We start from the raw sequence: 22,814 nt of genomic DNA, 5'->3' as shown, positions 1-22,814 counted from the left end.
TCTTACAAGCGGTTTTTAATTCCTTTGTCATAAATTTCCCCATTTTTACATCACCCCATCTTTCTTCTTCTAGACTTTTAGAATATTAGAGATAAGTAGAAGTAGAAGAGAAATACACTCTTCCTGAAAATCATGAATTCATGGGTGAAGAGCCACAAGGAGCAGTGGTCACTGCAGGTGGTTGGTGCAAACAGCCTGGAACAAAGATTACACTACAGTTCCAGCGTCACCAGTACCAACATGGTGTCCGGTGCCAGATTTCTTCCAGTGGACTTAAAAACCCCAATAGCCTGCCACGGCTGACAATGCAAGCAAAGCTCTGGGGGAGCAAATGGCAGTGCTGCTTGTCTAGGCCAGTATATGCCTGCGGGAAGAAGTGGTGGGGACCCTAGGGAAGGTTTCTAGTGCACATAGAACTCCAGTAAGCCAGCAGGGCCTCAGAGGTGGAGCCTGCGTTGTTGTGGGACTGCTGGGACAGACATCGAATCTCTAATGTCAGTGTTGTGTGTGGCAGCCAGGGTAAAAGCTAACAGGATCGTTAGGTAACAGTAAGAATTAACTATTGAGCCAGGCATGCTGGTACACACCTGTACTTCTGGTACTCACCAGGTGGCTACAAGAGAGTCACAAGTCCAGGACCAGCTTACGGGCTGAGTCTAGCGTTAAAACAACAGCAACAAACACTGAGTACTGAGCGTGAGGTGGAGAGTGTCCCCCAGTACAGTAGTGCAGGATAGGAGAAATCACTTTAAAGTTCATAGCGTAGTCAGTGACCATGGTTGACAGTTGTAGGTTATAGAATAACTGATAGACAAGATTGTGAATGCTTTCCAAGAGAAGCAGCGATAGCCAAGCTGATGGACTGATGGATATACCTGGCGCCCTGGTCATATCATGATATGTTATACGTACTGAAATATCACATTGCATCTCATATATAAGTACAATTTGTAAGAATTTTTTTAAAACCTATTTTAAAAATAGTCTTGAAGCTGGGTGTAGTTGTGAAGCCTTTAATCTCAGCACTTGGGAGGCAGAGGCAGGTTGATCTGAGTTCGAGGCCAGCCTGGCCTACAGATTGAGTTTCAGGACAGCAGAACTACACAGAGAAACCCTGTCTCAAAAGCCCTCCCTCCCGCCCCCATGCAGAAAAAGTCTTGATCCAGGTGGGCAAGTGACACACACCTTTAATCCTAGCTCTTGGGAGGCAGAGGCAGGTGGATCTTTGTGAATTCAAGGCCATTCTAGTCTACATAGCAAGTCCCAGGAGCCAAGGCTACATTGAAAGATTCTGTTTTAAAGAAGAAAGAAAGAAAGATTTGAGTGGGGGCCAGCACAGTAGCAGGGTTTTTTGTGTGTAACTTAGTTTAATATAGAATATATGAACAGATGTGTTTAGTTTTGGGGGGGTACCTGGTGGCATCTACCAGAAAAACAGTGAGCACAGATTGGAGGCAATAAAGTAGCTGCCTGTACCAGGGCCTATGACCCACAGTGCCTCTTAAAGCGTAGCAGACTTGTTCAGTTCTGTTAAAAAAAAAAAAAAAAAACCTAACAGCCGGAATGTAGTTCAGTGGGTAAGTACTTGCCCGACATACATGAAGTCCTGGGTTCAGGCCCCAGGACCACATGTACATACACACACTGTGCGATAGGATAAGAATACTTGCAAGTAATTAGAAATCTTATCCTATTAACTATGTAGATGTGGATTTGGGTTTTTTCTTTTTGTTTGAAAAGTCTGAATGCTTAAATCATTAAATCACTTTGAAATATTAAAAATTGAATAATCATGTAAACATAGTAGAGTGTTACTGTATGCTTTGTTGTGTTTGGATTCTGTCAGTCAGCTTTTTGTCAGTGTTACAAATACCTAAGAAAAATGGTTTAAAGGAGAGGTGGCTCATTTTGACTTGAGGCAGTGGGTAGGCCTCACATTAACTGTCCTGACGAGTTGAGGGTATTCATGATATCACCTAGGAAGCAGTGTTTCCAGTCTGGGTCCTGTTGCCCGCAGAGCATGGGGCACAGCAGTGGAAGCTGATTACCTTGACCTGAGTGAGGACGGTGATCAGGTTCAAGCAGGTTCACCTTTGACTTCAGAGGAGGATTGCTACTAATTTATAATCTGTCACTGCAGCTGCACTGTATAACACATTGTAAACTTGGGCAAATGGTCACTTTTGTGTTTGTTTTCTTTTGTTTTGTAGATCGTGAGGACCAGTCGATTCTGTGCACGTAAGTAAACGTTGGCTGTTCAAAATTGTTTGATTCCTTTGGAAAGCAGAGAACTGCCTTTGTGTTTGGAGGGGGAGGGAGTTGAGCAAGAGTGTGATTTATATGTCATAGTTATGTCAAGGCTAGGGATATTCAAGGTACTCACATCTGATGTTACTGTTTTGCTATCAGACAAGACTTCTCATATCTCATACGTTAAATTTGAAAATTTTACCTTTTTAGTTTATATGTCTAAGTACAGAATGGTGGAGAGTTCAGCACTATCTTATTTTTACTCAATAAGTATTTACGGATCATCTCATGCCTGTGCATTGTGTGGCACTGGATAGAACAGTATCCAGGGGCACGATGTGATCCGCTGTGCACAGTAGAAAGATGGCTTTGGCTGCACGTGGACCCTGGGCTGGAGAAGATCAGTTAGGAGGCCGTGGTGATGGAAGCCAGGAGATGGTTATGAACCTACAGAGGAGCAGTTGAGTGTTAGGGGTATTCAGTCTAAGAGCCAGGTTTACTGGGGCTTGGTGGTTTATGTGCCCAAGAAAATAAAGATTTATTGGTAGAATTAGGCTGTCTCCCTACATGGTGGGAAGGGAGCAGACTGGAGTAGCAGATACCAAACCTGCTTTACACCACATGTAGATAGGGTGTGTCTGTCTGTGCTCATCCTTTAACTTGTAGAAATGCACTCGGGAGAGGCCTGTGCTGGAAATAGAGAATGGAGGAACCACAGTGTGGATGTTGTAGGTGTGTGCTGTAGCTGTGTGTGGACACCCCAGGATAACCAGCACTCAGGAGCAATGAGAGGAAGAGCTGTGAAGAGCTGCAGAGTTCACAACTACCCAAGGGATGGTGGCATTGCCAAGGGACAGGGAGTGTTCTGGGTGTCTGTGGCCTCCTGACACTGAGAGAGAGAGATGAATAGAAGCCACAGAAGATGGAGGATGCTAAAAGGACTGAGTGGCGGGGTGGCAAGGGCCTGGAAGCCATACTGGAGTTGAGAAATTAGGGTAAACAAACAGAAAACTAAGACCTACTGTTTCTCAGATCAAGAATGTGAACAGAGCAATGGCTGACTAATAGACGCCAGCAGAGGGTTTTGATCTCATTGGTGCCTTTAATGTGGCCAAGAGGAGATGCAGGTGAGGGAGACACTGAAACTCCGGCTCAGCATCTAATACCTGTTTGGCAGTTTCTCCAGCCCAGGAAGAGAGAATCATAATCGAAAAAAATGCCTCCATAAGATTGGCCTGTAGCACAAGCTGAGAAAATAGGAAAAAAGATATAGTGTCTGGGTGTGGACATTGGCAAGGGGTTTTCAATAGTAGCCTTCACCCTAAGTCCTATGACCATGAGTAGAAATTTGCTAAGAGAAAACCAAGGGGGACCTTTCCCTTCAGAAAAACTGCCCCAGAAAGAAAGGGGGCAGACCTGTCCTCTTTCTTCCGTAGACATGGTAGGATTTGACCCTGGTTCATCTCCCATCACCATAGAGCCGTACTAAGAATAAACAGCCAAATGGCTTAGGAACACACATATGGTCATCAGTCTATTAGAAGAAGAGCTTCCCAGCAGACCACTGCCCTTTAACTTTCAGCTTATCCTTTCTAAAATCATCCATAATAATAACATTTTTTGGTTCAATTGAAAACAAGTCCAGCTACTGAGTATCCAGAAGTTGGTTTATTGAAATCTTCACCTGAATTACTGAAGAGGCTGAGCCTGTCCCCAAAATTGTTCTAAAGATAAATGAACTTCTACTGAGAAGTGAGTGAGATAAAATAAAGTCCGCCAGAAAAAAAAAATCCTCTCATCTCTCTCTCTTTCAAACAATTGTATCTGATTTTACCCTTTAAATTGACCATTCTCCATCCTTTTTGGAAATGATATTTCACTCTTATTTTAAAGTTCATTCCTCAATATTAAATGACGTTCATCATTTTTTCATGAAAAAAAATGGCCTGTAGGCACATCTGTGGGGTATTAATTAATTAATTAATTACTGATGTGGGAGGGCCCAGCTCACTGTGGGTGTCACTCGGTCCTGGGCTATATAAGAAAGTAGGCTGAGCAGACCTTGAGTAAGCACTGTTTCTTTGTGGACCCTGTTTCAGTCCCTGCCTCCAGATTCTTGCTTGAGTTCCTGCCTAGACTCCCCTCCGGGATGGAGTGTTACGTAGAAGTAGCCAAGCTGAATTTGGTCAGTGTTTTATCACAGCAGTAGACCCTAAGATGGAGATGGATAGCTGCAGGAACTGGCTGAAAGGGTTCTTTTTGTCTTTTGGTTTTTTTCCTTTTAAAAACTTATTTATTTATTATGTACATTAGTGTTTTGCCTGCATTTATGTCTGTGTGGGGGTGTCAGATCTCCTGGAGCTGGAGTTACAGCTAACTGTGAGCTGCCATGTGGATATGGGGAATTGAACCTGGGTTCTCTGGAAGAGCAGCCAGTGTTCTTAACTGCTGAGCCATCTCTCCAGCCCCATGAAAGGTCGGTCATGCCTTAACTGTAATGGTCCAGTGGAGGAGGTTAGGGCTTCAGCTGGGAAGCTTGGAGCATTACCTCAGCTTTCTATGCTGATAGACAATTGAGTCTCCACTTCTGTCTATAAAGGTCCAGGCTTTCTTCAGCCAGGGCACTCCTGGGAGAGGCTCAAGGGTACCTGCATAGGTACAGAGTTTTGCCTAAATTTAGGCAGTGTTTATTTTGGTGGTTGCCAATTACTTAGCTGTATGGTGTAAAGTAATTTTCACTTATTTAGTAAGCTCTGATTCCCTTCATTTTGTGTTTTTTAAGTCCAAGTGTTAACAAATGGGCACATTTCTCCCTAAATGTTTTGCTATTAGAGAGTACTATTTAAGCTCCAATGTTTTCATACTTTCATTTGGAGCAAAATCCATATAATGATGTCCACACATCCTAAATGTAGTTTTTGCTAAGTCTTTTGTATAAGCTAAACCTGTCTCACGATGCAGAAGACAGTTCCATCACGCAGAAAGGTCCTCCCCTTCTTAGAAGTGGCTTTTTGTCATCCTGGCCTTTTGTTTGGTTTTAGATGTTATAGTTGTAATATTTAACAGCTTTTATATTCATAATATAAAGTAACATTGTGACCCAAAAACATGGAACTGTGAAACATTGCACCCCAGGCTTAACAGACTGTGTTCCTCGGTGCTTTTGAAAATTCAAGCGAAGTATTCCGAGAGTGTGTTCCCCGCTGCCTTACAGTGGCCCAGAGACAAGCTAAAGGCTTCTGCTTTATGAGGAAGTAATTTGGTGCTTATTATTTAGTAGTTATTTTATACTAAGTAGCTGTTTAGACAGTACCACAAATCAAAACTTAAAGCAGCATGGGTTTGGTTTATGTAAGCGAGCATGTCCATAAGGCTCCAGAGATGGCCCAGCAGTTAGGAGCTCTGGCTGCTCTTCTAGACGACCTGGGTTGGATTCTAAGCATCCACATAGTACCTGATTTGCAGCCCTCTTCTGGATTCTGAGGACATGCATGCATGCATGTGGTGCACAGGCATATGTGCAGACAAAGCACCCATACATATCCAATGCAAACAAGTACACACAACCCGTACATAGTTTATAGACTGTCTTTAAGCCTTTCTCTGTAGTCATTTAGTTTCTAGTTTGCCCTTCCTGTGAAGGCTGAACTTTTAGCTCATACCCTGAGCTCTCTGCCCATGTTTCTAACTGGGTGAACTCCGAAGACTGAGCTGGTATCGTGAGCCTGCCACCCACACTTGTAGACCAGACCCACTGCTGGTCACTGTGAGCACATGCCAGGTATCTTTGAAGAGAGCCAGGTGTTTGATGCTCAGATTTCACTGCTGAACTGGAAGGAAAGTGTCGCTCTCCGTTGACTCCCCATGCATTGGTATTAAGGCAGGTAAAGCAGTCACCCTTAATCCCATCTATAGAGAACACTGACACTTTGTGACTCTGATTTTAGACAAGCCGATAACCCCAAATTTCTTTTCCCTCTTAAGTATATTTTAGTATAGTGTAATAATGGTCTCCTGTTAAGATGTGACATTTATGGTTTGTTTGGTTTTTACTTTGATGTTTTGCCTACATGTATGTCTGTGTGTGGGTGCCATCCTCTGAAACTAGAATTACAGTGAGCTGCCATATGGGTGCTGGGAATTGAACCAGGGTTCTGGAAAGCAGCCAGAATTGCTGAGCCATCTCTCCAACCTCTTGTTTTGGTTCTTGTATATCAGTAACCTACCAAATACAAATAAATATCCAGAGTGAGTCCTGTGTTGAGGGCACTTTGAAGAGGGTAGAATGGATTAAATCTGAGCTGAGGGTGTGGCTCCTGTGGTCAAGTGCTTGCTCCGCATGCACAGTGCTCAGGTTTTGATGGTATAAACTAGGCATGGTGGGCACACCTGTAACATGAGCATTGTAGTCCCAGGTTGAGGCAGGTTCAAGGACTTCTCTGGCCACATAGTGAGTTTGAAGATAGCCTGGGCCAGCTAAAGTGACCAACCATATGGTATGGTTGAAAATCTATCAACATCTGATGATGTTGGACATCTGATGATCTTATCCTGTCCGACATGCCAGTGCCATGCCAGACACATAGCCTCTTTAGGTCCTGGTTTGCTTTTCCAAGAACTCTGTTTTAGCTGTACTCAAGCTATGAAACTTTGGGAATCTTTAGATTGTCCTCTGTAAATTATAGCTATGCTGTAAGAGAAAAACAGGAGGCACATGGAGCCACTGATGGAAAGGTAAGAAGCTCTGGGTAGAAATGTGTGTTTGTTAAGTTTTTTTTTTTAAGTTGTGGGGGAAAACAGTGGGACTAGGCAGCACACACCTTCAATTCAAGCACTCTGGAGGTAGAACAAGGAAAGGAAGCTAATGTCCTTACCATCCCCACACAGGGGGTCACTTTAAGACCCCACAAGGAGCCAATGTTAATGTAACAGAAAGGGACGTGAGTACGGCCGGTCTCGATCATAAAGTTTCCTGCTAGTATGCTGCCTTCTAAAGGACTGGTGTTTGTGTCTTGGTAGTTTTTATTGGTAACATAATTTTTGAAATATTTTATAAAATATAAATTGTTTTAATTATAGTGGTTTAAACTTTGGAGAAACTTGTTTATAGAAAAAGGAAATTAGCTCAAAGATAACCAGAAACTAGGCAACTCTGGGCAGCTGGCACAGATTACTACTTTTAGACTCTAAAGTTTAAAACTATAGAAGACTTATTTGCCTGTGTTGTACCTGACATGTGTTGTGTGTGCAGTAAATACTGGCTGAGTACATGAATAAAAAATACAAGGCTAATTTTTTTTAAAGATTTATTTATTTATTTTATGTTTATGAGTACATTGTAGCTGTACAGATGGTTGTAAGCCATCATGTGGTTGCTGGGAATTGAACTCAGGACCTCTGCTTGCTCCAGCTCCAAGATTTATTTATTATTATATGTAAGTACACTGTAGCTGTCTTTAGACACACCAGAAGAGGTCGTCAGATCTCATTACAGATGGTTCGCTGGGAATTGAACTCAGGACCTTTGGAAGAGCAGTCAGTGCTCTTATCCGCTGAGCCATCTCACCAGCCCACAACGCTGTTTTAAATTATAGAAAGCCACTTATTAATATTAATATATTATACATATATTTAATATAGAAAATGGGGCCCTTGTAGCCACAGTTTTAAGGCAAAAAGCCCTGCCTCCCAGAGTCCTGGCTGACTAGGCTTGCGTGCTCCTCTCAGTGCCAGTCAGAGATGAGGAATGTGGAAACCAGAGGGAGAGGTGTGGGCAGCGTGGTACAGAGGGGAGAGCAAAGGGGCCGCTGACTTGGCCTTCTCAGTCCATTTTCAGGTGTGTGATTTAGGGTTAAATGGAGAAAGCACTGAGGCATGGTGGAGCTGGCATGGTGAGAGTGGTCTGCTTGGTGCTGTCTTAGTTCTGGTTCTGCGAGGTGACTTGAAGTCTGTTTGCAGGGAGCGATATGGCTCCCTTGAAATGAGCTCCTGCTGAGGGGTGATCTCATGAGCTAATAGCTCGTCAGGGCTCTGACAGTCCTGGAAAACAAGGTGAATGCAGATTTTTCTGGAGATTTGGGGTATCTTTTAGTGGGGCTGAGACAGAAATTTGTAAAACCTGACAGGAAAATGCCTCGGTTGCTTTTTTCTCTTGGCATCTTCAGCCTTGAAGGGGGATGAGGTGATACAGGAATCAGCAGTCATTAATAGCCTTGCATTAGCTCGCACAGGAAAGCAGCTGGCTGGCAAAGTCAAGGAGATGGACAGTAAGTGAAGACAGTGAGGAGCGGTGCTTTTCTGAAAGAGCCGTGTCTCACTGTACAAGGCAGGCAATGATCCTGGGGTGAGGTTATAAATAACAAGGCTTCACCCAGCACATCCCGAGAAGAGAAACAAGAAAAGGGTTTCTCACTGGCAGAACTGGGGTGCAGAAGGGGTTCGTCGTGTTGGTTACCTGCTTCTCTACTGTTTATTAGGGGTTTGTTTCCATTTTTATATCCCTTTGAGGAGCTAATGAAGACTCAGGTATAAAACTTCTGATAGGTAATGTCCAGCTTGCTTCAGCAGGCTTCTTGTTTTGGCTTTAGGTTAACTTTGTACTCCCAACTCACACTCTCTGTAAAAGAATAGGGTGCATGGTGCCAGTCACCCCTCCTATCCTACCTGGGCTCCTGGGGACCAGCAGTGACAGGGGACACCACTTGAAGGGTGAAGCTGCACTGCATTTATGTCTTGGTGGGAGTGAAGCCAGAGTGTCTGCTGCCTCCTGGTGGAGGTCTCCGTCTGTTGTGCTCCCACGTTTCCAGGGTTCTTCTTGTCCTCTGCAGCAGAACGCTGCTGGGCTTCTTGTTCGCTTCTCTTTCCCTGTACTTGTTTCCTTCTTTTACGTGTATGGGTGCATATTCACCACTTGGATGCCTGGTGCCTATGGAGACCTGAAGAGGGCATCAGCTCCCCTAGAGTTGGAGTTCTAGACAGTTGTGAGCCACCATTTAATGTTATGTGGGTGCTGGGAATTGGACCCCTAACCTCAAGAAGAACAGCCAGTGGTCTTTCCCATGAGTCTCCTTACCCAGCGCTCCCTCCTTTAGGGTGTTTTTCACTTCTCAGCCTCTGTCTATCGAGATGTGTCATTTCCCGTTGAGTTTTGAGTTTTGTTTCTCCCAAGCATATTGTATTCTAATGTTTCTCTAGTCTCTGAGTGTATTAGTCAGGGTTCTCTAGAGTCACAGAACTTATGGATAGTCTCTATATAGTAAAAGAATTTATTGATGACTTACAGTCGGCAGCCCAATTCCCAACAATGGTTCAGTCGCAGCTGTGAATGGAAGTTCAAGGATCTAGCAGTTACTCAGTCTCACACGGCAAGCAGGCGAAGGAGCAAGAGCTAGACTCCCTTCTTCCAGTGTCCTTATATTGTCTCCAGCAGAAGGTGTAGCCCAGATTAAAGGTGTGTTCCACCACACCTTTAATCCCAGATGAAAGGTGTAGCCCAGATTAAATCCCCTTAAACTCAGAGATTTAATCTTCTGGAATCCATAGCCACTATGTCTCAAGATCTCCATACCAAGATCCAGATAAGGATCTCCAAGCCTCCAGATAAGGGTCACTGGTGAGCCTTCCAATTCTGGATTGTAGTTCATTCCAAATATAGTCAAGTTGACAACCAAGAATAGCCACTACACTGAGTAACATAAGAAATCCGTTTTGCTGTCTGCTACTTCCTGTTGGTATCTCATCATCATCATCTTCCTCGCTTTCACTGCCAGCCACGATTCTAGATGCTTATGTGCTAGTTCAGTTCTACAAAGTAACTTCTTCCCAATTTGTATAGTGAGTCTCAGATGAGCAAGTAACTTAGCTAGAGCACTATAGGTAGGTACTGTGTTTCTGGTCTTTCCCTTTCTATTTAACAACGGAGATAAGTACATATATAAAGGGGAGAGGCTTACTCTGGCTCATGGTTTCATCCCCTGCTTGGTTGGCTCCATTGTTGACAGTGCAGAGAGCATGCATCACAACAAAGCTGTAAGTGAGACAAGCTGGTGCTGGAATCCCAACATCCCTTTCAAAGACATACCGTGGTGACTTAATTTTCTTTCACTAAGTCCCCTTCCTAACTGCCAGTACTACCGTGAGTTAGAAACCAAGCTTTTAACATAGGAGGGACACTCAGTGTCTCATGGTAAAGATTTCAATCTAAACAGATCATATTTATTCCATAGTTCAAGGTCTTAACCACTGTATCGTCATTGAAGATTACAGACTTAGGTTCTGGGTTTCAAACTCTGGCCCTTACCAAGCTTTTTACCCATTGGGCTATCTTTTTGGCCCCAAAAGCAGCATTTCATATAACAGAGCTCCATGACTTGACAGTGTGGGAGTTGCCTCAGACATAAGCTTACATATTGAAGTACAGCTGTGTAAATGAGTTGGGAGCAAGAGCTTGGGCAACTACAGAGACACGAAGATGGGCAGTAACAGTCATAATGGTTTTCAAAACAAATCATCATCAGGCTAAATGAAAAGCTTATTTCTTGAGCTTAATAAAAAAAATTTACCTACTTGTAACCAACAGCCAATAGATTAGCAGTGAAACACTACTTCGAATAAAGTTAACAACAAAAAGAGTAAACTGTTTTATGGCTATTAAGAAATAATACTTTAGTTGCTGCAGAGGTGGCTCAGCAGTTAAGAGCACAGGCTACTCTTCTAGAGCAGTGGGTCTCAACCTTCCTAATGCTACGACCCTTTTATACAGTTCCTCAGGTTGTAGTGGCTCCCAACCATAAAAGTATTTTCATTGCTACTTCACAACTGTAATTTTGCTACTGTTATGAACTGTAATGTAAATATCTGATATGCAGGAGATCTGATATGTGACCCATATGAAAAAATTTTCAACCCCCTCCCCCATCTTCAGTCAGCAGGTCTGGGAACATAGCAAGCTTTTTTCTGCTTGGCGCTATTGCATGTGTCTCTCCATCTGCCTGGATGCTTTCTGGTCTTCTCACCTGCTAGTTCTTAGTTGACTTGGAGAAGGTACCTGGCATAGGAAGATGGCTGGCCCTTCTCCTCAGGTTTCTCCCTCCAGTGTCTGTCTCATCTCCTTCAGAGAATTCATCATGGTCTGTAGTCACTTTCTTCCCTTGTTTGTTTGTGTCCCATCCCCCATACTTGAGCACTTAGAAGAATGGCTGACCCATAGAAGTTGGTATATAAGTATTTGTGAATGGCTGGATAAAGGCATAAAAAATCATTACAAGCCAGTGGTAGCCAGATATGGTGATGGAAGGACATTACTAACAGGAACACTGAAGCAAAGCGAGTATGACCTGCAGTCATTCATTTGTTCGACAGTATTCACCAGACTGAATTTGCTAAGCTGGATACTGGGCTATGACAGACAAATAAACGTCCTTCCTCTCTGCTTGTTTTGAATGAAAGAAGAATTTCCCAAGAGATAAGATCGCCATTCTCCTTAAAGTCACATTCTGCCGGTGCTGTTTGTCTCACCCACTCCTTTGGGTGGCGGGTCAGCTGGGTTGCAGGATGGTGGGCCAAGTACAGTGGAGCAAAGTTATTTAAAGTTTGTCTATGAAATGAACCCCAGAGACTACTTTTCTTCTGTCTTTTTGTTTTCCAAAGAAGTGCTGATGGTTGCTAATTGTATTTACAAAATCCAGCATTGTGGTGCTGGCCTTGAATAGGCAAAGAGAAACAAGTAGGCAAGGTGAAGATTATACCCCAGATCCCTGGAGACGCCACACTGGAATGTGAGCCAAGTCAGCTAGGTGTGGGAATTTCTCAAACTATAATTTTCTTTCAGGTTGACTAAAGATTCAGCTATAAAATCTGAAAATTTTCAAACGTCTAAAAGAAAATGCAGAGAGATGAAATAATACAAATTACATAATATGAGAATTTAGAAGGATGTAATAATCTTAAATGCAGGCTTTCAAATGTGGGCAGAAACCTTAATAAAAGTTCGGTAGGTTTGAGTACCTAAGTCTTAGAAACTCCGAGGAGAAGCAGAGGTGGCCAGTGTATTAGTCAGGGTTTTCTAAAGAAACAGAGCTGATCATGTGTTTGTATGTAAAGATTTATTAGAGAGGCTTGCAGGCTGTGGTCTGTGCAGCAATGGCTGCCTCCTGATGGAAAGGCTGAGCATCCAGTATTCACTCTTGTAGGCTGGATGTCTCCGCTGGTCTTCAGTATATGTGGAATCCCCAAGAAGTAGGTTCTAATACCAATGAATAATGCCCCAGCAGCAGAGTGGATGGATCTGTCAGCAAGAGTGAGAACAAGCAGGCAAAAGACAAAGCTTCCCTCTATGCTCTCATGTGGGCCGCCACAAGAAGTGGAGCCCAGATTTTGGGTGTTTGCTGACTCCAGTGTTTCAGATTTAGGGTGGGTCTCTCACCCCAAATGATCGACTCAAGAAAAATCCCCCACAATTGTACTCAAGCTGCTTGGGGTTTAGTTGATCCCCAGATCTATGTAGTCAAGTTGACAACCGAGATTAGCCGTCACAGTTAGCAAGCGTGCAGTATGGCTGTAAGTCAGTAAGTGAGTAAGTGGTTTGTGTCTAGGATCATCAGAATTCAGAACTAGGAGGGAGCGGATCCATTGCCTACAGTTTTCAGTTGGGATACTGAAGCTCAGAGGTCCTTTATTACTCTGGTCCGTGTAGCTAGACAGCAGGAGGATCTATGCCCAGCTGTAAGCCGGCTGGAACTTGAGGAGTGGGCAGCTCCAACAGTATGGTTTGGTATAACTCCAAGGGGAGGAGTCGGGATTTGCTGGAGAGCAGAGTGGCAAGACACAGCACTGAGATTGCGCTGTGTGCTGGTGAACTGCGCCTACAATTCCTTGCTATAGTTATATATAATGATCTTGTATATGTAATTTATAAAGGTATACTTTATATATAACATTTTATTTAATATATGTGGTTATTAAAAGAGTAAACCATTGCTTGTTTTCTGGAGACCTGAACTATTCTGAGCAGAGGAGTGAGAACCTGGTTCTCTGTATGTCAAGCTTAGTTCATACTGTGTGAGGTAATGTGGGGTCAGACACAAACCAGGAGGTCAGGAGCCCTGTGTGAGGCCAGTACCAGTGGGAAGGTTTTCTCCAGGTACAGCATGGGCTCTGCCCTGGGAAGGCTCTGTGCTTTGATGAGCACCAGAGCCCAGCAGGCTGCCCAGTTGAGTCAGCAGTGGAGTGTTGGTTTCTGTCAGTTCAGGTCTCAGATGCACTTATTGAGATTGTTTGTTGTTTGTTTTTCTCTTTTTCCATGACAATTCTAATACATTTCTGTTTGCTCATGGAAGCTCTTATCCCTAGAAGCAGAAAAAAATCGGTTTTGTATATTTTTCTATGTTGTCTCACCAGTACTACCAATGACTATTTGTTTAGTTATATTCAATACCTTTTTTCCCCCCAAGACAGGGTTTCTCTGTGTAGCCCTGATAGTCTTGGAACTCACTTTGTAGGCCAGGCTAGCCCAAGAGATCTGTCTGCTTCTGCCTCCTGTGTGCCACTACTAAAGGTGTGTACGCTACGCCCATCTTAATCACATACTTAAAAATTAGTTTTCTTAGGCATGGTGGCTTAAGCCTTCAACCCCAACACTTGGGAGGCTGAAGCAGGAGGATCACTGATTTCAAAATGCTAGTCCCATTGTAAGTTCTAGGCCAGCTAGCCTTGGCTACAGTAGGAGACTTTCAAGCACACATGAAGACAGTGCTTGTGTGCTCATTGAAACGGTGGGAAAGTGAAGGATAGGCAAAAGCCATTTCTCCTTGGCAGTCCAGAGCTCATTTTTAGTGTACATTTTTAATGCATTCTAAGAAAGAAAATGATTTCCAAGGTGGCTCAGTGGTGATAACAAGGTTTCTAAGAGTTGATAATTTAAAACCAATAATACATTTTCTTGTCTATTACTACTGTTACCCATAAGTTTTCTCCTGCTTTCTCTTTTTTTCCTTTCCCTAAATCTTGTTCTGCTCAGTTTCATGGATCAGTTGTAATTTTGGAACACATGTGCTCAGCTCTCTTTCTAAAGTAGCTGGTGTTGCTGTTTCTTTTAGGGGTGAATCGGGTGCTGGGAAGACAGAAAATACCAAGAAAGTCATTCAGTACCTGGCCCACGTTGCTTCTTCTCACAAAGGAAGAAAGGACCACAATATTCCTGTAAGTCTTTGTGTTGTTGCTTTCTGTCTGCATTTCATTCTTTTATAATAGCAGAGACAAACCAGGCAAGTGCAGCTGCTCCATACGCAGCTCTGGCAAGCAGCTCTTGGCCACACACCCAGCCGCCTTACTCTTCCTTCCATTCAGGAAGAGCCAGGCAAATACAAGGAAATTAACTAGACTTCCTCACGAGGCAAATGGGAATTATGGCTGTGGCTTGAAGCCCAATTTATAAATTAATGAGCAGTGCCTATGAAGATTTATGTCAACCAAACGAGTGTCTGTAAATAACTTTATGGCTGCTGCCTATAGCAGTTCTGGGGTAGGGGAGGTCTGTGGGGGGAATCAATGGAGGATAAAAAGATAAAAACACGAAGTATGGGTGTCAGTGAGCCTCTCGGGTTTTGAGATGTGTGGTAGTTTTGGCAAGCCTGTGTGTGCCAGCCAAACCAGCTCCTGCTGCCCGATGGCTTGGTGATTTGTGCTAATGTCTGCTTATCTGTTTGTAATGAGCAGCAGGAATCGCCTAAGCCAGTGAAACCCCAGGCAAGTGACTTTCTTTGTGCTTCTCAGTCTCGAGTGCCTGTGCTGATTTCTGTCTTTGGATAGAGCCTCTCCTAGAAACAAGTAGCACTCTTGGCTCTGAGCAGAGTCTGTGCTAAAACGAGAGTCAATGTTGGAAATGTATCGCTGCCATCTTACTCTCCCATGCGAAGCAGCATGCGCTTGTGCTTTCTTTCCACGCGTGTTCCAAATAGATCTGAGCAGTTCCCCTCTTACTGTGACACTGAAGTGCATGTGTATGAAGTCTTTAAACTTAAGATGATTTCATCTGTCACCTCAGGTGGAATTATCTTACTATTTAACAAGCACATGAAAACTTTTGTTTTGTGCTATACATTACATTTTAAATCTGGGATACAACCTTGAAAGTTGTACCCTTGGGGATACTCCATTTCTAACCTGTTAAGTTTTTATGGCATTGTATAATTTATGCCTGTGTGTTTTAGCCCAAAGGCTTGCCTTGTTGTATTTAATATTCTCAATAAATTAGAATTTTCTTTGTGCTGGGCTACCTTTTAATCCCAGAATTCCCAACATTGAACAAACCACAGACCAGAGCTGGCTTCCATCCCCTGCTTCCTAGGATTCCTTGAGGAGCAGGACATGGCTTTGGACATGATCCTCACCAGGGCACTGCAACAGCTTTGATTTGTCTGTCTTCCTCAAGCATGACGATGTTGTTAATTTAAAGCAAGAAGCAGTGCTGTTGAGTCATGGTTGATCTATTAATACACACAGAAAAGGTCATAGAGACCTACATAGCCACAAGAACTGTCACAGGTACTGAGATTCGCAAGGATCTTTCTTAACATTGAAGGTGAGAGAAACTGTCCATCCCAGAGCTCTGTCTACCTGTGAAGGCCTGCGATGCTCTTCGTGCTCTCCAGGCCAGCAGCAGAGCTTGGAAAAGTTACTGAATGAAGAACTGTCATGCTCTGGGATATTAGAGGCGTCTTTGGTAGTTAGAGGAGGATACTGCAGACAAGAACCCAGCTTTTCTTTGTGCATTTGAGGTACACTCTGGGACCTTTTAATCGGCCTGAGCCTGAGATAGTATTAAATAAGCAAGATAAGGAGTTAGATTTTCCAGGTTCTTTGAAACACAGGAGCCATTGCCATTTACATTTTGTTTAGATGTCATTTTAAATTACAGGGCATCCCAGTTGTATGTGAGTAGCATGCGTGTATGTGAGACACTTGGATGGCTCAGGAGTTCCAGTCCATCCCAAAGGAGGAGGCTGCTGCTTTGGGCTCTGCTGTCCCTGCTGGGTTGCACGTCTCTGCATGTGCTCTGTGTGCACAGCCCCAAGGCTGCCTCCCCACATTCACTGCTACCTCAGTCACGTTGCTAGCAGCTGTGTGATGTGTTTAGCAGTGTACAAGTACTGGTTCTTGGTTGCTCGCCAGCATCCTTAAGAATGTGAGCTTATAAAGCAGTCCCCTGGTGCCTTGGTGAGATTGGCTCTAGGCCTCTCTCCTTACCCTCCGCAAATGCCAAAAGCTCAGGTACCATACATAAAGTGGAGCCTATGCAGTCTCTTGTGTAATATAAGTCATACAGTATTTATAATGTACAATATGCATGCTGTGTCAGTAGTTGACAAATAGGAACCTATATAGATGCTACTCTCCCCCAAAATACTTCCATTGCATTTTTGGTTGAATTTGGGGGTGCAGAGTCTGCAGAGGACTGACCTTACAAAGTCACTACTTGTTTCATTTTTTTTTTTACCTCCCGTTCTCATTTCTTCCTCTGTATTCTGAATTTATACTGAACTTTGTTGGACAAATGTTGCAATACAATGCATTCTGTACAGTTTGCCCGTTTACATGTACAACTCTCCGTTTTCATATATTCACAGCCACACAATTCAACATCATCACACGTGTAGGGCATTTTCATTTTTTTGCCTTCCTACAAGAAACTCCTCAGTCCCCTGGCAGTCACCTCCCATTTCCTCCTGTGCTGGCAACACCAGTCCACTTTCTGTTCCCTATGTATGTGCCTTTTTTGGACATTGTATATGGATGGGGATGTTTTTCTGGCTGTTCTTTCACTAAGCATAATGTTTTTGAGGTTCAGCCTACATTGTATCATTAGAAGTACAACGTTCTTTCGTCATGGTCTAAGAACATTCTGCTGCATTAAATATGCCCTATTTCAGTGTCCACTCAGAAGCCGGCAGGCACCGGCTTCTAGCTTGGGCTACTGTGAGCATTTGGGCACTTGTTTCGTAGGGACACTGACTGCTCTCAAGCACACACCTAGAATAGGATTGCTGAGTCATGTGAAAACAGCAGAGCGATGCCCGAGTGTTTTCATCTGCACGTGATGATGTCCACACTTTTGAGTACAGCCACCCAAGTGGCACAGCTGCTCTTTTATAGCTTCCTTGAAAATATGAATAAATAAAAGAAACACCGGTTTTCAAATTCAAGTTACAAAAATAAACTTCAAGCAAAGATTTATCTGTGAACCTTCAGATATGTTTTATAACATAATTGAAAGTTATATTTGGCTTTACGCCCTTGGTACCACCCACCAGGCAGCTGCGAGCATAGTACCACTGTGGGTTTTCACCTGACAGGTCATTCGAAGGCCTTACCAACTTTACCTCCACGTAAAACAATGCCTTCGAGCCAGTGCACCTGCCTCTCGGCAGTCTTCAGATGACACTGTCCTTCCTCAGTGGCCTAAACTGCCTGAACTGAGGCATAGGTGACAAAGCAGATAGGGAAACTAGACTCTGCTGTTTGAAACTGGAATCTGATTTTCCACTTTCGTGGAGCACTTGTGCTTGACCCTGCAAAGTGCAGTGGATCCTTGCCTCCACAGCTCCTCTTCTACCAAGGCTCTGTTGTCTACTGTAGAATAAAACAAGGGTGTAGTTGTCACCCATGACTGGAAAACCTTAAAACAATATATAACTAAATACTTAGAATTTTGGAAATGATTTAAATAATGTTTGCCCCCACATCTGTAGAGAACATCTGTTGTTATCATATAGAATAGAAGCAAAGATGGGAGCTTGCCTAGCTCTAGTGGGAACAAAAGGTGTCATTGTCCCCTGGTAGTTTTAGAGATAGAAGTAGCACTTACATAATTAATTTATTGGTGATGACTGTGACAGTAGGTTTAAGGTACTAGCTTTGTAGATCTAGATCTTTCTTGATCTTCCTGGTGTCTCCGAAGTCTTAGGAGAGGAACAGTCCCATGACGCCATTCGTAAAGCCAACAGCAGTGACACAGAATCCTGGTCTGCACGTTGACTTTAAAGCCGCAGTGTTTGGGTCACCCCCACTCCCTTCCCAGGCACTACTAGAATGCTTTAGGACTTCTTATACATTTAGGCTCAAACATTTGCCTGGGTGAGACAGGGAAAGGAACCTGTGAAATGCATGTGAGCCAAAGAATCCCTGTTGCCATGCCTAGGGGAGGAAAAACAGGGGTGTTGTACTTGTCTCCCCTCTAAATTAGGAAAACACCTTAAAAGAGATTGTCAATCTTCATATCATAATTTGGAAGGATGGTGCATGATTTTAAGAAATCTGTATTTCAGATCTCTGGCTCATGTAGGCACCTCACTGACCACAGCATCAGTTTCCCTGACAATTTCTGCATTCCAATCCCACAGACTGAACTGAACAGCAAAGACAAGAAGGGGCCTCTGGAGGGTCATACAACTGGTGCAGAATTAGAGTGCTTACAGCATTGCAAGGTCTCAGTCATAACACACTGAGGGGAGTGACTGCTCACAGAATAGTAACAGTCTTCCCTGTGCCCCGGCCCTGCAGTGACCTTGCACGTGCTAGGCAAGCACTCTGCCTCTGACTACCCAGCCGATACCAGACCCTAGTAATAATAGCTTTCAGTAGTCTCACTTAGTTCAGGATTCCAAACATCTTAAGAAAAATTAATGGCTAGGAGTGGTGACACATGCCTTCAAATCTCAGCAGTCAGGAGGCCGAGGCAGGTGGGTCCTTATGAGTTAGAGATAGTGAATTCAAAGACAGCCAGGGCTACATAATGAGGCCCTGTTTCTAAAGAACCAAAGGAGGGAGGGAGGGAGGAAGGAAGGAAGGAAGGAAGGAAGGAAGGAAGGAAGGAAGGAAGGAAGGAAGGAAAGAAAGAAAAGGAGAAAAAGGGAAAATTGTTAGCATATAATATACAGAGATTTCCATAAAAACAGTTTTAAGTCTTTAAGTCAATAAACTAAGGTTCACTGTAGAGAGTGCTCTGGGCATCTTACCTAGTGCCCAGAAAGTCAGGTGACACTAGGCAATGAATTACCAGGAGCAGTCCTTGACTGTGTTCAGCTGAGCACAGTGGTAGGCTGTGGTTAAGGCCGGTGAGAATCTGGGCTATCCAGATAGACATTAGGAGCATGTCCTCATGCTTTGTGGGTGCCTTGGGAACACTGTCCTGGTCTTCAAACTGCATCGCATTAGAGTCCCCATCAGGGGGGATGCTGAGACCGAGGTCTTCAGTTGGCCTTGCTGATGTCCCAGATCCATGAATACTGAGGTAATACCACAGTGTGCATTTATTCCTGTTTTGAGATTTGATAGTGACATGAGTCATGCATCACTCGATGACCACTAACTTAAAAACCCTACATGAGGATTTTTTTTTTTCCTTAGAGAATAGCAATTGCTATGGTTTTCTATTTATTTTCTTTAGGTCTAGAATAATGTGGGCAATCTTATCTAGGGATAAGAATGGGGGAGAGGAGACAGATTTATTTAGATCATAAAAAATGATTCTCAAATTACATTCCCCAAACACAACCTCACTTTCTAGTGCTTTTCTTGGCCAGGCCTGCCATCAGCTTTCCCCTGCAGCTTTCTGCTGGGCTTCATGAGCGATGCCTCTCATTTGTGAGATCTGTCTTGTAGCCTAATTTGCATACAGAGATTGACTAAAGCATACTGTATGCCGAGTGTTGTACTTGTTAGTGGAGTGAGTGCCTTGCCGTCTTTGCCAGCCTCTGGCGTGGAGGTGGCGCTGTTGCCTCAACACTGTGGCCATGCTGTGTGAAGGCTCTCAGGAGAATGGCCGTGTGGTGGTGATTATTCAGTCAGCCATCTTAAATCCTTCTTCTAAAGCAGAACCAAAACAGCAGCAGCCAAGTTCTTAAGCCAAGTACTGCATTTGCTTTCACTTCATGGAAACCGTTTGCCATGTTTCATTTTCTGCCCAGTTAGAATTGTTACCTGTTCCTCCTATAGGGTTGCAGACCCCTTAGCTCCTTGGGTGCTTTCTCTAGCTCCTTCATTAGGGGCCCTGGGAGGAGGAACAACCTCCCCATAGGAGGAACAACACTATGAACTAACCAGCACCCCCCAGAGCTGTGTCTCCAGCTGCATATGTAGCAGAGGATGGCCTAGTCGACCATCAATGGGAGGAGAGGCCCTTGGTCTTGCAAAGATTATATGCCCCAGTACAGGGGAACGCCAGGGCCAGGAAGCAGGAGTGGGTGGGTTGGGGAGCAGGGCGGGGGGAGGGTATAGGGAGCTTTAGGGATAGCATTTGAAATGTAAATGAAGAAAACATCTAATAAAAGAAAAAAATTGTTATCTGTCCAGCATGACATTTTCTTCTCCCGACCCTTTCCTGGATGCTGATATTTTTTTTCTTTCAGTGGAACCCATTGTCACAAGCAGGCATAGGAGCCAGCAGTGTCACTGATGGTAGCAGGGTGAAAGTGTCAGGAAGGGGGGGAGTTTGTAGTACTTTTTTCACCCCAAGTACGAAGTAAAGACAGGAGATTAACGTCATCTGTTTTTATTTATGTGTGTGTGTGTGTCTATGTGTATGTGTGATGTCTTTTAGGGGGAACTTGAACGGCAGCTTTTACAAGCAAATCCAATTCTGGAATCATTTGGAAATGCGAAGACTGTGAAAAATGATAACTCATCTCGCTTTGTAAGTTGAAAAGCCCAAAAGCTTGGGCTTCTTCAGATTTCTCATGAAATGTCTCCTGACTTAAGCTAATGAGTTGGGTTTTTTTTCTTTTGAGATGTTAAGAAAGGCTAGTTAATAGATGTAATGATACTTCTGGTAGCCACATATGAAAGTGATTGTATTTCATTTTGTATGTTTTTATATGGAAACATAGTTGCATACGCTCTGTGTATTTCTTTATCTTTGCCAGTCATTCTATTATGGGATTGGCATAAGTAGTGGGGTGCTGGCTAGTTTTATATTAACTTGATAGAAGCTTTAGTCATCTGAGAGGATGGAGCTTCAATTGAGAAAATGCCTCTGTTGTGCTGTTGACAAGCCTGGGGGGGGGGCATTTTCTTAATTAGTGATTGATGGGGGAAGGCACAGCCCTTTGAGGGTGGCACCATCCCTGGGCTGCTGGTCCTGGGTTCTATAAGAAGGCGGGTTGAGCAAACCATGGGGAGCAAGCCAGTAAGCAGCACCCACTCCATGGCCTCTGCGTGAGCTCCTGCTTCCAGGTTCCTGCCCTGCTTGAGCCCTGCTTTGGCTTCCCTCAATCAACTGTGACTTGAGATGTGTAAACCAAATCCCCCTGTCCTCCCCAAATTGCCTTTGATCATGGTGCTTCATCACAGCAATGGTAACCCTAACTAAGACAAATGGTGTGTGTGCTGAGTACTTAGCAAATCAATGGGTGCAGGGCAACGGGCGTGGGGAAATGAAGGGAGTGGGAGAAAACCCGTGCCCCACCAGAGTTCCGGTGCTCTGGGTGGGCGGACACGGGCAGACTGCTGCATGCTTTCCATGCCCCCCGCCACCCCCCACCCCCCCATGCGGATGTCCGGCTGTGGGAAGCCACGGAACCCAGCCTGCCAGGGGGTGGACAAGGGGCAGTCGGAGGTCTCTGGGCCTCACTGAGGCCAGGTTCTCAGTCTCGGGCATCCCAGACACTACACTGCTGGACAACAGAAGAGCTGAGAACAAAATGGGGGCCCCGGGGGCAGTTAGGCCATCCCCAGAACCGAAGGGAGGAAAGGGCAGGGAGAGAGGGGGCACTGGGTGGTTCTCACACGGGCAAGAGTCCTTGGTCCAGTCCATGGCTGGAGTGCAGGAAGGTCTTCCAGCGGGAGGTTAGATGAGGCTCTTTAGGGGAAAGCCTATCCCATCATTTAAGCACGGCAGGCCTTGATGGGCAGAGACAGTCTATGGTTTTAGAGCTTTATTGTAGAAAGGCAGGAAGAAAGAGAGAAGATAGAAAGAGGGAGAAAGGCTGGCCATGGCCATGTGAAGAGAGGGAGGGAGGGAGGGAGAGAAGGAGGGCTAGAGATGAGAGTAAGAAAGGTGAGAGCTTAAAAAGAGAGAGAAGGGGCCAAACAGCCCCTCTTATAGTGGGCTGGGCAACCTTGCTGTTGCCAGGTAACTGTGGGGAGGAGCACACCTGGCTATAGTCAGGTAACTGTGGGGGTGGAGTCTAGCCAGAATGCCAGGAGCTTGGGACATTGCGTGACTTATAGTCACAGAATTATGGAGTTGGGGGCTGTGTGGTGTCAGGCACCTGTCTCTAGGAATGTGGCTCACTGTTCCATCCCTTCTAGAGGGGCGGGTCCCTACTGGGTCTCTGGAGCAAGCCTCATTCAGCCAAAACAGGCTGCCTTTCACGGCCCCACAAGGGTATGATAACGAAGCTGGGTTTGGGGTAATGAGTTGTCCGTTTTATAACTTGCTATTTCTATGGGATGTGGCAGAATGCTTCTCAGTAGTATCACTTCTGTTTACAACCTATTTTCTTTGGTTTTTTTTGAGACAGGGTCCATTTCATCAAAATACTCCTAAGTGCAGGTTGCACTCTAGGCCT

At 44.3% G+C, this 22,814-nt stretch overlaps 1 protein-coding gene across 2 annotated transcripts in view; it reads left to right on the top strand.

The window, feature by feature from the left end:
* Myh10 (myosin heavy chain 10) overlaps positions 1–22,814 on the top strand; it is a 128,765-nt gene that overhangs the window by 41,992 nt on the left and 63,959 nt on the right. Inside the window, exons 4-7 of one of the 2 annotated variants that reach the window (XM_085829909.1) lie at positions 2,211–2,238; positions 14,346–14,448; positions 14,965–14,994; positions 20,846–20,938. In XM_085829909.1, the coding sequence (XP_085686035.1) occupies positions 2,211–2,238; positions 14,346–14,448; positions 14,965–14,994; positions 20,846–20,938 (254 nt within the window). The remainder of the gene's footprint in view (positions 1–2,210; positions 2,239–14,345; positions 14,449–14,964; positions 14,995–20,845; positions 20,939–22,814) is intronic. The other variant, XM_085829910.1, reaches the window with a different exon arrangement.

Source organism: Mus caroli, unplaced genomic scaffold, assembly GCF_978045245.1.
Source record: "Mus caroli unplaced genomic scaffold, Mus_caroli_1 scaffold_13, whole genome shotgun sequence".
Lineage (NCBI taxonomy): Eukaryota > Metazoa > Chordata > Mammalia > Rodentia > Muridae > Mus > Mus caroli.
This window is presented reverse-complemented; position numbering and strand designations above follow the sequence as displayed.